The following is an 11,568-nucleotide window of genomic DNA, read 5'->3' as shown; positions in this document are numbered from 1 at the left end:
GTCATCAAGGCAAAGGTTAGCTACTTTGAAGAATCTCAAATATAAAATATATTTGTATTTGTTTAACACTTTTTTGGTTACTACATGATTCCATATGTGTTATTTCATAGTTTTGATGTCTTCACTATTATTCTACAATGTAGAAAATAGTAAAAATAAAGAAAAACCCTTGAATGAGTAGGTGTGTCCAAACGTTTAACTGGTACTGTATATATACTGATATTAGCGTTTTTCACACATCATGTTCAAATCATCTAGAAGTGACTTTGTTGAGTCAAATACATTTGAGATACTTTCAGATTATTTGGACTTGATGCGTGAAAAATGCTAATATCGGTACCACGACATGAATGGGATTTGTGCCACAATGCTAAAAAGGTGCCAGGGGAATTAAACCAAAGCATGGATTGCTGTCATACCTTGTCCATAGACCGCTTATGCTGCATTCAAGACAACTTGGAAACTCGGAAACCTCAGAGTTAAAATGTGCATATGTTTTTTGTGTAGAGCTTCCAATTGGTTGATTCTGATAATTTCCAATTGGGAAACTCGGACCTCATCTTTCTACAACGAGTTTCCATGTTGGACATTTCATAGTTTCCTATTTCTGAGTTGCCTTGAACGCAACATTACAGGGTAAGGAAACCAATGTATCATTTTGTAATTTGGGTGAACTATCCCTTTAAGGACAGTGCTGTTGAATGAGAGGGATACTGTGGGGGAAATGTATGTAGTACCACCGATTATTAACGTTAGGTGGCGCCATGGTGTAATATAAAATTATATATTCCAGTGTAGGTATTGAAAACATCATCAGCCTTTGCTCGAACACCGCAAACTCAAACAACGGTCAGAGCGTTACAACACCAGCACGTTGTGGAAGCGTTTTTACCAAATCATCTGCCTTTTAACCCAAGTGCCATGCAGCTTGTTACTTCATGAAAGACTGTGCGCAAAGACTGCTCCAGTTGCCCTTTCTTGTTAGTTTTCCTTCGGTTTACAAGACAGCATTGTATTTGTTCGACAACGCATCCTTGACCGGTTTGGAATCGAACTCACGGTGGAGAGATGGAAAAGGAAAATAAACATGGATCATCACATCAGTACGGCTCTCTGGAATGCACTAAATGGAATCCAGACACTTCCAAAACAGGTAAATAAGTCGAACTGTTTGTGTGTGCATAATTGACCTGGGAAAGTGAAGACAACAGCATTACAGGTAAAATGCTTGCAGTTGCATGCAGATGTTGTTTGTTTCATAATGCACGTCTACAGGTGGCAGTCAGCAGCTGTAACTAGAGAGCTTACTGTTTAGTTTAGTTCATTAGGATCCCCATCAACTACTGCACATGCAGCAGCTAACTCTTCCTGGGGTCCACATAAAACGTACAAATACATGACAAAGTACAGAACAGCTATAGACAAGGACATGAAATTAAAAAAATAATAATAATATAAGAGTTCTATATTGGAATGACACCAAGAAACACATTTTTTTTGTTTTATGTACACACTATTCATATACATATTCATATTGTTATATACAGTACAGTTAAATTCGATCTTTAGAAAGAGGAGAGGTGCTGTGATACAATCTGTTTTTTTAATCTGTTTTTTAAAGCTAAACTTGCTTTTTGCCTGACTAACCTCTGGTGGCAGAGCATTACATGATGACATGGCTCTATACATAACTGAGTGACGCATTAAATCTGTTTTTAGTTTGGGTACAGTGAAGAAACAAACACATAGTGGTGTGTCTGGTGGGTTAGGTATATTGTATGGCTGTTTGAAGTTTATGCAAATAGATTATTCATATGGTTAGGCATTTTCAACACATAAATGTTTCTTAAAAAGACTACAAGAGAAGTAGTACATTTCTCCTCCACCCTCTACCATGAAATACTATCATGCATGTTGTTGATGTTAGTTATTTGTGTGCCGTTGAGGGCAAGGCGTGCTGCTTTGTTTTGAGCCAGCTGCAGCTTTGCTAGGTCTTTCTTTGCTGCACCTGACCATATTACCGGGCAGTAATCAAGATCTGCGCCTGAACAACTAGTGCAGTTGATCTTTGTGTAAAAAACGCAGAACATCTTTTTATAACAGACATACCTCTCCCCATCTTTACAACAACTTTGTCAATATGGCTTGACCATGATAACTGACCATCCAATGTTACTCCTAGGAGTTCAGCTTCTTCCACTTGTTCAATGGTCACACCCTTTATGCACGACTACATTTAAGGTTTAGGTCTAGGAGAATGCTTTGAACCAAATATAATGCTTTTGGTTTTAGATGTATTTAAGACCAGTTTATTGTTAATGACCAATTCTGACACTGACTGTAACTCCTTGCTAAGAGTCTCAGTGAGCTCACTGGCTGTAGTTGCTGATGTGTAGAGTGTGCAATCATCAGCATACATAGTCATTTTAGCTTCTTGTAAGACAAGTGGCAAATCATTTGTAAAAATAGAGAAGAGTAACGGCCCAAGGGAACTGCCCTGAGGGACACCGCACTGTACATATCTGATGTTTTAGAAGCTTCCATTGAAGAACACTCTCTGGGTTCTATTGGATAAGAAACTCTCCAACCATGTGATGGTAGGTGATGTAAAGCCATAACAAGTGAGCTTTTTCAATAACGTGTGTGTGTGTCCGTTTTAGAATAATGTGTACAGTCACAGGGTGTACGCCATTATAGTCAGTAAATTGCACCCCGAATTATAGATGACGGCCCGCTGATGAGACTTAACAGGACATTGAGAATGGAAAAGAACATTGTTCCCACACTTTTTATATCATTACATCAACAATTATCTCGGTCATTCTCCTTTTGCTTTCATGTTTCAACAACAAGAGGAATAGGAAAGTTTGTTTGTTGAAGATAATTTAGTGTTTGTTTGTTGAGAATGATGTATATATTTTGTTTTAGTCATTATATCTTCTTTCTCTTCAATCAAAGCACCTGAAGGCTATTACTGCACTTCCTCAACATTAGGAATCTCTCTCTCTCTCTCTCTCTCTCTCTCTCTCTCTCTCTCTCTCTCTCTCTCTCTCTCTCTCTCTCTCTATATATATATATATATATATATATATATATATATATATATATATATATAATCTCACTCTCTCTCTTTCTATGTCTCTCTCTCTCTTTCTATATTTCTCTCTATATATATTTTATTTATTTTATTTATTTCTCTCTCTATTTCTCTCTCTGTCTCTCTCTCTCTCTTTTTCCCTTTACCTCTCTCTCTCTATTTCTATCTTTCTCTCTCCCTCCGGTCTTCCCATCCTCACTCCCTCCTCTCTTCCTCCTCCCTCCCTCTCTCCCTTCCTCCTTCCTTCCCACCCTCCCTCTCTCCCTCCCATCCTCCCTTCCTCCCTCCCATCCTCCCTCCCATCCTCCCTTCCTCCCTCCCTGCATTTAGTCTGACCTGTCCGTTAGTCAGTCACTCTGTGTGATATTTACCTCATTAAGAAGAAAACCACCCAGGCTGATGGAGGGAAAAAAAGAAGGGATAGAGGGAGGAGAAAAAAGACAGCAAATTGAGGCCTTGGTGTGTCGTGAGTGGCAGCTCTATTCGAGGCGTAAAATAATTAGACTTCAGGAGGAGTCACGTACATGGTGCTATGCTATGATACATATGCTATGTGCATTGTGAATGCTAACATGCAGCGGTCGGCTAACAGATCCAGCAGTGTCCTCCAATTGGCAGTGACAGTGTGCTAGACATTCTCTTAGGGAGGGTGAGAGACATGGACTTAGAGCGAGCCACAGTCAAACTTTTAAAGTTAATTCCGCAGAGTGAGGTTGAAAGCCAGGTAGGAGTGTACTTTTGAATTGAGTTTGAAACACAAAAATTGTCACAACATGAGAAGCTCTCCAGAGGAATTGGATGACTGTTCTTCCAGTATCTCTATGATCCATTTCTCCCTCTCTACTCACACACACACACACACACACACACACACGCTATTATACACATACTTCCGCTGTGCACTCTCACATTGACCCTGGCTCTAGCTCCGGGAATGACCCCCCTCCAGCCCTACTCCGATCTCTTTCCCTTAGTGCAGGGGTGTGAACATGCCGCCCAGTACTGCCAGAACCGACCAACCTCTCAACCCCAGACGTGATGATGGCTGTCAAGGTAATGGGTGCCGGAGGCTGGGTACACAGTGAACCTCTCACTGATGGCTTTTGGGAAAATGGACTCTAAAGACAGTAGAGTTATAGAGAGAGAGGTTTGTTGGGAGTGTTGTCAGGTTTACTTTAAACATTGGCAAGTTTTTAAGATCCAGAGTCCACTAATCAGTCTTAATGATGAAACTACACCTCCCTCCGGCGTAAAAGTGCCATAGTTGTCTTGACGTAAGCGCTGTCGTAGCAGGTCACATCAGGAAGTTTGTCATAGTAACACAGCTGAGCGGCTCTGTGAAGATTCATATTTTTTTTTATTTTTTTTTATTTCACCTTTATTTAACCAGGTAAGCCAGTTGAGAACAGGTTCTCATTTACAACTGCGACCTGGCCAAGATAAAGCAAAGTAGTGCAATAAAAACAACACAGAGTTACATATGGGGTAAAAAAAACATAAAGTCAGAAATACAACAGAAAATATATATACAGTGTGTGCAAATGTAGCAAGTTATGGAGGGAAGGCAATAAATAGGCTATAGTGCAGAATAATTACAATAGTATTAACACTGGAATGCTAGATGTGCAAGAGATGATGTGCAAATAGAGATACTATATAGATAATAATATAGATAAGTATGCATCCTTTGTGCCTGGCTGAGAAAGCTAAATGCTCTTTGGGAGTCTCATGCTTGTACACAATACAATGCTGACAGATGCAAAAGGGATATGAGTGAATATACACTGCTGATAGTCATTAAGTCTCTTTTCTTCAGCTCTTTAACTCTCTCAGTACAAGCCTAAGGTCACAGAGCCTAGTCAGCAGTGCTGTGTAGTCATGGATGCCAAGGGAAGCCAGGCTTCCCAAAAAAATGGACCAATATTTTTTTTTTTAAACATACAATAATTTATCTTTCGTCTCTCTGTGTTTCATAATTTAACTTGAATTCGCAAGAGGCTGAATGTATCTCACAGGAGAAAGCATCCGAGCGAGCGAAACACCCTCTGTCTCTTTATGTGTAGGCCATCTATCTGATGCTGTCTGGTCCAAACGAGTATGATATTGTTGCCACCCGTAGCATTGAATTCAAGGGAAGCCAGCAAGCATCTGGCCTCCCTTGACAAAAAAAGTATAAAACATTTGCCAATCAGCGTTGAGCTAAACTGAGCGAGCTCAACTGTGAATGGTCCTGGCGCACCAAAAAAAAGTGTCAAGGGAAGCCAGTTTGGATTTGTCGTCACTCCTGTCAAATCCCATTGAGAGCATACGTCATTGACAGAAAAACTTGAATTGCTGCATCTCGCTGTGTTGTTATCCTCCTTTGGCTAGCTAGTCAGCTAGCTAAAATTGGCCCTTTCCTAAATTAGCCATGGATGGAGATAGGGATTTGGACTTGTGGTTTTACTTAATTCTCCGTACTGGCCAATGATTATAATGGCAATTCTGATCCAACCCTTAATTCATACATTATTGTGCCCCTGACCTGAGAGGATGGAAGTTCAATATGTAGCTAGATGTAGAAGGTTAATGTTAATTAGCTAACATTGCCGATGAATGGAAGAGGTTAGTGAGCAAGCCTTTTAGCCAGGTAGCTTAGCACAACAAAAAATAAAAGCGTGTACTGTATGACAGAGTGATAGACTGTTTCGTCAACATCAAAGAGAGGAGGATGGCATTGGTTAGAATACACCTCTTCTCTTCCTTTCAGCTCCCTCCAAAGGATGTTATATCTGATTCTGCACATCAAGCCCAGTCCAGTCTGCCATCCCTGGGGCTAGCCTATGTGTGAGGAGGAGAAAAGGATATATCTCTTTCTCTTTCTTTAGTGCTCTCGCTCTCTCTCTCTCTCTCTCTCTCTCTCTCTCCCTCACCCTTCTCTCTCTGCTTTATTTTCAATTGACTTCCGGACAAAACACACATCTTGTATGTATTTGCCATTGTAAAAGGTATCAAAGCAGACAGTCTTATCCCTCAGGAGGCAAAGGGGAGACTATCAGATTCTCTGTTCAGTCAGTGGTGGTTTTAGTCTCATCTGACCAGAGTACCTTCTTCCATATGTTTGGGGAGTCTCCCACATGTATTTTGGTGAACACCAAACATGTTTGCTGCTTTTTTTCTTTAAGCAATGGCTTTTTTCTGGCCACTCTTCCGTAAAGCCCAGCTCTGTGGAGTGTACGGCTTAAAGTGGTCCTATGGACAGATACTCCAATCTCCGCTGTGGAGCTTTGCAGCTCCTTCAGGGTTATCTTTTGTCTCATAGTTGCCTCTCTGATTAATGCCCTCCTTGCCTGGGCCATGATATTTAGTGGGAGCCCTCTCTTGGCAAATTCGAAAAACGTTTCAGTTTTTCGAATTTTTGGAAAAATGTTATTTTTTTCATTTCACTTCATCAATTTGGACTATTTTGTGTATGTCCATTACATGAAATCCAAATAAAAATCAATTTAAATTACAGGTTGTAATGCAACAAAATAGGAAAAACGCCAAGGGGATGAATACTTTTGCAAGGCACTGGTAATCTGTTTTTTCTGTGACTTGTAGGTGTAAATCTGTGAAAGAAATAGGTAGTTGGGGAGGTGGATGCAGTTGAACGTTTGATCAATCAATACTGATCTAGGATCAGATGGTAAATAAATGTATAATCCTCTTTTGTGCAACTGGTAGGTGTAAATCTGTGAAAGCAATAGGGAGTTGGGGAGGTGGATGCAGTTGAATGTTTGATTTCATGGTAGAGTGTTTGGCTCGATTGAAATTCTGCGGTGGGTCTGAAGCTGAAATGCTTTGAACTTGCTCCGTCCCACACTAGTTATTGGGACTCTGAGGGAAAACAAAGCTTGATGTTAACAGCTTGGGGCAGACAGAATAAAGGGTTAGATTTAGCGGCTGAGATATGGCGAAGCTTATAATGCATTATCTATGATCACATTGTGTAACAGCAGGTTAGATGGAATCATGGAATAGTGGTAAAGGATGGTATACTACCAGTAGTAATTGTTTTAACATTGTATGGACACACTTTTACGTTACTGAAATGTTGTAACAACTTTGTCACAATTTGTAAGACCACGGCAACTGTATAATAACTGTAGATAATAATTTATTTCTCACTTGTAGTGGTTTCCCTTCAGAACAAGTTAATTGTTGTTATACCTAACTACAGTAGTCTACAGTTGCTATGGAATTACACTCTGGTTACCAAAGGAGTAAAAAGCCAAGTAAATGTTATAAAGCAACTTAAAGAAATGGCCTGGCAAGATGTGTCCTGCATAAATTCAAGAAATGCACATTGACATACACGTTAGTATTTATTATAATGTAATTCTGCTAGGTATTTCCTTGTGCCGATGTCTGGCCACCGCTGTATAACCCCATAAGTAGCTGTTCATACTTAAATGTATTTTTCTTTGTGATTTATCTTCCGCTCAAAGTCCACTGGTGGTGAGGGAGGTAGGATACACAGAAGCAGACACACTTTCTCTCTCTCTATCTCTCTCTCTCTCTCTCTCTCACTCACTCACTCACTCACTCACTCACTCACTCACTCACTCACTCACTCACTCACTCACTCACTCACTCACTCACTCACTCACTCACTCACTCACTCACTCACTCTCTCATTTACTCACTAACTCACTCACTATGTGAGCAGGTCTGCACCAGAGCACTCATATAGTCAACTATTTTCTCAAATGGTTCCCCAGAGTCTCCGTGGGTTCAGACAATCAACAGTAATTACAAGGAACACAGTTCTTCCACCTCTACTTCTCACACGCTGGGGAAGTGGTAAAAACTCTTTCTACTCAAAGGCTCAAAAGTGTTTACCTCTAATGTTTCTCATAACAATGACTGAGGAAGAAGCCCCCATTTTGTGACTTTTAATGAATTGTTTTCATCAGAGCAAAAGCGATTAATTTTTTAAAGAAGCATATCTCTCTGTTTTTCAGTTTTCGCTGTGTCTCTATTTGATTAAGCCTGGAACAAACCCTAATTTAATTCCTTAGCCTGCGTTGAACCAGACAAAAGCAATGCTTTGCTTGGCAGTATACAAAGAAAATGATCTGGTCCCAAGCTACCTAATCCATGATGCTACAGTAGGACATGCTGTGTCATACAGCCATGTTTATACTGATGCCGGCTTTATCTTGTCACAGTGTTACTTAGTGTGTGCGTGCGTGCGTGTGTGCATGTGCAATTGTGTGTGTGTGCATGTTTGCTCGTGAGGACACGTTTGCCTTCCTATTCTACCATATCCATATAATTCCAAAATGCAGAACTGGAAAGAAGTCGAACGAAATTAATGTCTGTCCATCTCTCTAAGCAGAAGAGGACATTGTCTCCATGGCAGACTCCACCATCACCATAGATGACATTGAGGGAGAGCTATTCAAGATCGACAGAATTCGAGATGTGCTGGTCAGAAGAGAGTCAGAACTCAGATACATGTGAGTGTCTTGTATGTCTGATATCTCTAATCTGGATATCTCTAATGTATTGTCATTTATTATTCTGAATAGCAGGGTGGTGTGCTTGTGCATGTGTGTGCAATTTTTTTGAATTTATTAGGATACCCATTAGCTGTTGCGAAAGCAGCAGCTACTCTTCCTGGGGTCCACACGAAACATGAAACAACATAATACATTAATAGACAAGAACAGCTCAAGGACAGAACTACATAAAATGAAAATGGCACACATAGCCTACATATCAATACATACAAACAAAATATCTAGGTCAGATAGGGGAGAGGTGTGCCGTGAGGTGTTGCTTTATCTGTTTTCTGAAACCAGGTTTGCTGTTCATTTGAGCAATATGAGATGGAAGGGAGTTCCATGCAATAATGGCTCTATATAATACTGTACGCTTTCATGAGTTTGTTCTGGATTTGGGGACTGTGAAAAGACCCCTGGTGGCATGTCTGGTGGGGGTAAGTGTGTGTGTCAGAGCTGTGTGTAAGTTTACTATGCAAACAATTTGGAATTTTCAACACATTAATGTTTCTTATAAAAATAAGTGATGCAGTCAGTCTCTCCTCAACTCTTAGCCAAGAGAGACTGGCATGCATAGTATTTATATTAGCCCTCTGATTACAATGAAGAGCAAGATGTGCCGCTCTGTTCTGGACCAGCTGCAGCTTAACTAGGTCTTTCCTTGAGGCACTACACCACACGACTGGACAATAATCAAGAGAAGACAAAACTAGAGCCTGCAGGACTTGCTTTTTGGAGTGTGGTGTCAAAAAAGCAGAGCATCTATTTATTATGGACAGACCTCTTCCCATCTTTACAACCATTGAATCTATATGTTTTGACCATGACAGTTTACAATCTAAGGTAACACCAAGTAATTTAGTCAACTTGTTCAACAGCCACGCCATTCATTACCAGATTCAGCTGAGGTCTAGAGCTTAGGGAATGATTTGTACCAAATACAATGCTCTTAGTTTTAGAGATGTTCAGGACCAGTTTATTACTGGCCACCCATTCCAAAACTGACTGCAACTCCTTGTTAATGGTTTCAGCGACTTCATTAGCTGTGGTTGCTGACACGTACAGTATATGGTTGAATCATCAGCATACATGGACACACAGGCTTTGTTTAATGTCAGTGGCAGATCATTGGTATAAATAGAACAGAGTAGAGGGCCTAGAGAGCTGCCCTGTGGTACACCACACCCTATATGTTTGATATTAGAGAGGCTTCCATTAAAGGAAACCCTCTGAGTTCTATTAGATAGATAGCTCTGAATCCACAATATGGCAGAGGTTGAAAAGCCATAAAACATATGTTTTCTCAACAACAGGTTATGGTCAATAATATCAAAGGCTGGTCAAACACAATTCTTTCCAACTGTTTTCTAAGAGCTGGCAATAAGCTGATAGGTCTACTGTTAGAACCAGTAAAAGCCACTTTACCACTTTTGGGTAGCGGAATGACTTTGGCTTCCCTCCAGGCCTGAGGACAAACACCTTCCTCTTTTAATTTAAATATGCCACTTAGCAGACGCTTTTATCCAAAGCGACTTACAGTCATGCGTGCATACATTTCTTTTTTTGTGTATGGGTGGTCCCGGGGATCGAACCCACTACCCTGGCGTTACAAGCGCCGTGCTCTACCAGCTGAGCTACAGAGGACCACAGATATGACAGATAGGAGTGTGTCACGATCGTCGGGAACAGAGGACCAATGCGCAGCGTTATTTGCGAACATATTTATTATAGATAATGATCACACGAACAAAACAACAAAACGATAACGTGACGTCCCTGGTTACATACACAAACCAACACGGAACAAGATCCCACAAATACTGTGGAAAAACAGACTGTTTAAATATGGTTCCCAATCAGAGACAACCAGCAACAGCTGACACTCGTTGCCTCTGATTGAGAACCACTCTGGCCAACATAGAAACACAATAACTAGAACACCCTAGAAACACAAAACACAAAGAACACTCACACCCTGGCTCAACATACAAGCGTCCCCAGAGCCAGGGTGTGACAGTACCCCCCCCCCCCCCCCCCCCCCCCCCCCAAAGGCGCGGACTCCGACCGCGCCAACAGAACACCACAGGGGAGGGACCGGGTGGGCACTACGCCTTGGCGGCGGATCCGGCTCCGGGCATGATCCCCACTCCCTCTCTAACCCCCCACAGTACCCCTGGTCCGGTCTGGCCCTGCTGGCCGGAGCTGGACTGAACACTGGTGGAGCGGATTGCTCTAGCTCCGGCGTGGAGCAGCTGACCGGTGCCGGACCAGGCACCGGTGGAACAGGCACAAGCTGTGCCGGACTGACGACGCACACCACTGGCTTGGTGTGGGGAGCAGGAACAGGCCGAGCCGGGCTGGCGACGCGCACCATTGGCCTGGTGCGGGGAGCAGGAACGGGCCGGACCGGGCTGGCGACGCGCACCATAGGCTTGGTGCGGGGAGCAGGAGCGGGCCGGACCGGGCTGACGAAGCGCACCACTGACTTGGTGCGGGGAGCAGGAACAGGCCGGGCCGGGCTGGCGACGCGCACCATTGGCTTGGTGCGGGGAGAAGGAACAGGCCGGGCCGGGCTGGCGACGCGCACCATAGGCTTGGTGCGGGGAGCAGAAACAGGCCGGACTGGGTTGGCGACGCGCACCACAGGCTCGGTGCGAGGGACAGGAACAGGCCGGACTGGGTTGGCGACGCGCACCACAGGCTCGGTGCGAGGGACAGGAACAGGCCGGACCGTACTGGGGACACACACCACTGGCCCTACGCGGGGATCAGGAACGGGCCGGACCGGACTGGTAACACACCCCAGTACCTCTCGCCGTGCCTCTACACTTTCCTTCCCCTTTGTGACCAGCGGCCCCCGTAACCTGGCGGCCTCCTCTGCCAACCCGCTGGACCGCTCTATTGCGGCCTCCTGCTGCCCCGTCGTCCACGGCGTGAGCCCCC

The 11,568-nt window shown here is 43.0% G+C and overlaps 1 protein-coding gene across 1 annotated transcript in view; it reads left to right on the top strand.

The window, feature by feature from the left end:
• Positions 1-1,068: 1,068 nt before the first annotated feature.
• Positions 1,069-11,568, top strand: part of LOC311113321 (bMERB domain-containing protein 1-like) — a gene marked incomplete at both ends in the record, with an annotated part of 30,317 nt that continues 19,817 nt past the window's right edge. The window contains 2 exons of the mRNA XM_084156543.1: positions 1,069-1,153; positions 8,460-8,580. Of these exons, the coding sequence (XP_084012669.1) occupies positions 1,069-1,153; positions 8,460-8,580 (206 nt within the window). The remainder of the gene's footprint in view (positions 1,154-8,459; positions 8,581-11,568) is intronic.

Source organism: Coregonus lavaretus (genome assembly GCF_964263955.1).
Source record: "Coregonus lavaretus genome assembly, chromosome: 40".
Lineage (NCBI taxonomy): Eukaryota > Metazoa > Chordata > Actinopteri > Salmoniformes > Salmonidae > Coregonus > Coregonus lavaretus.
The sequence above is the reverse complement of the archived record's forward strand: the minus strand, read 5'-3'. Positions and strand labels throughout refer to the sequence as shown.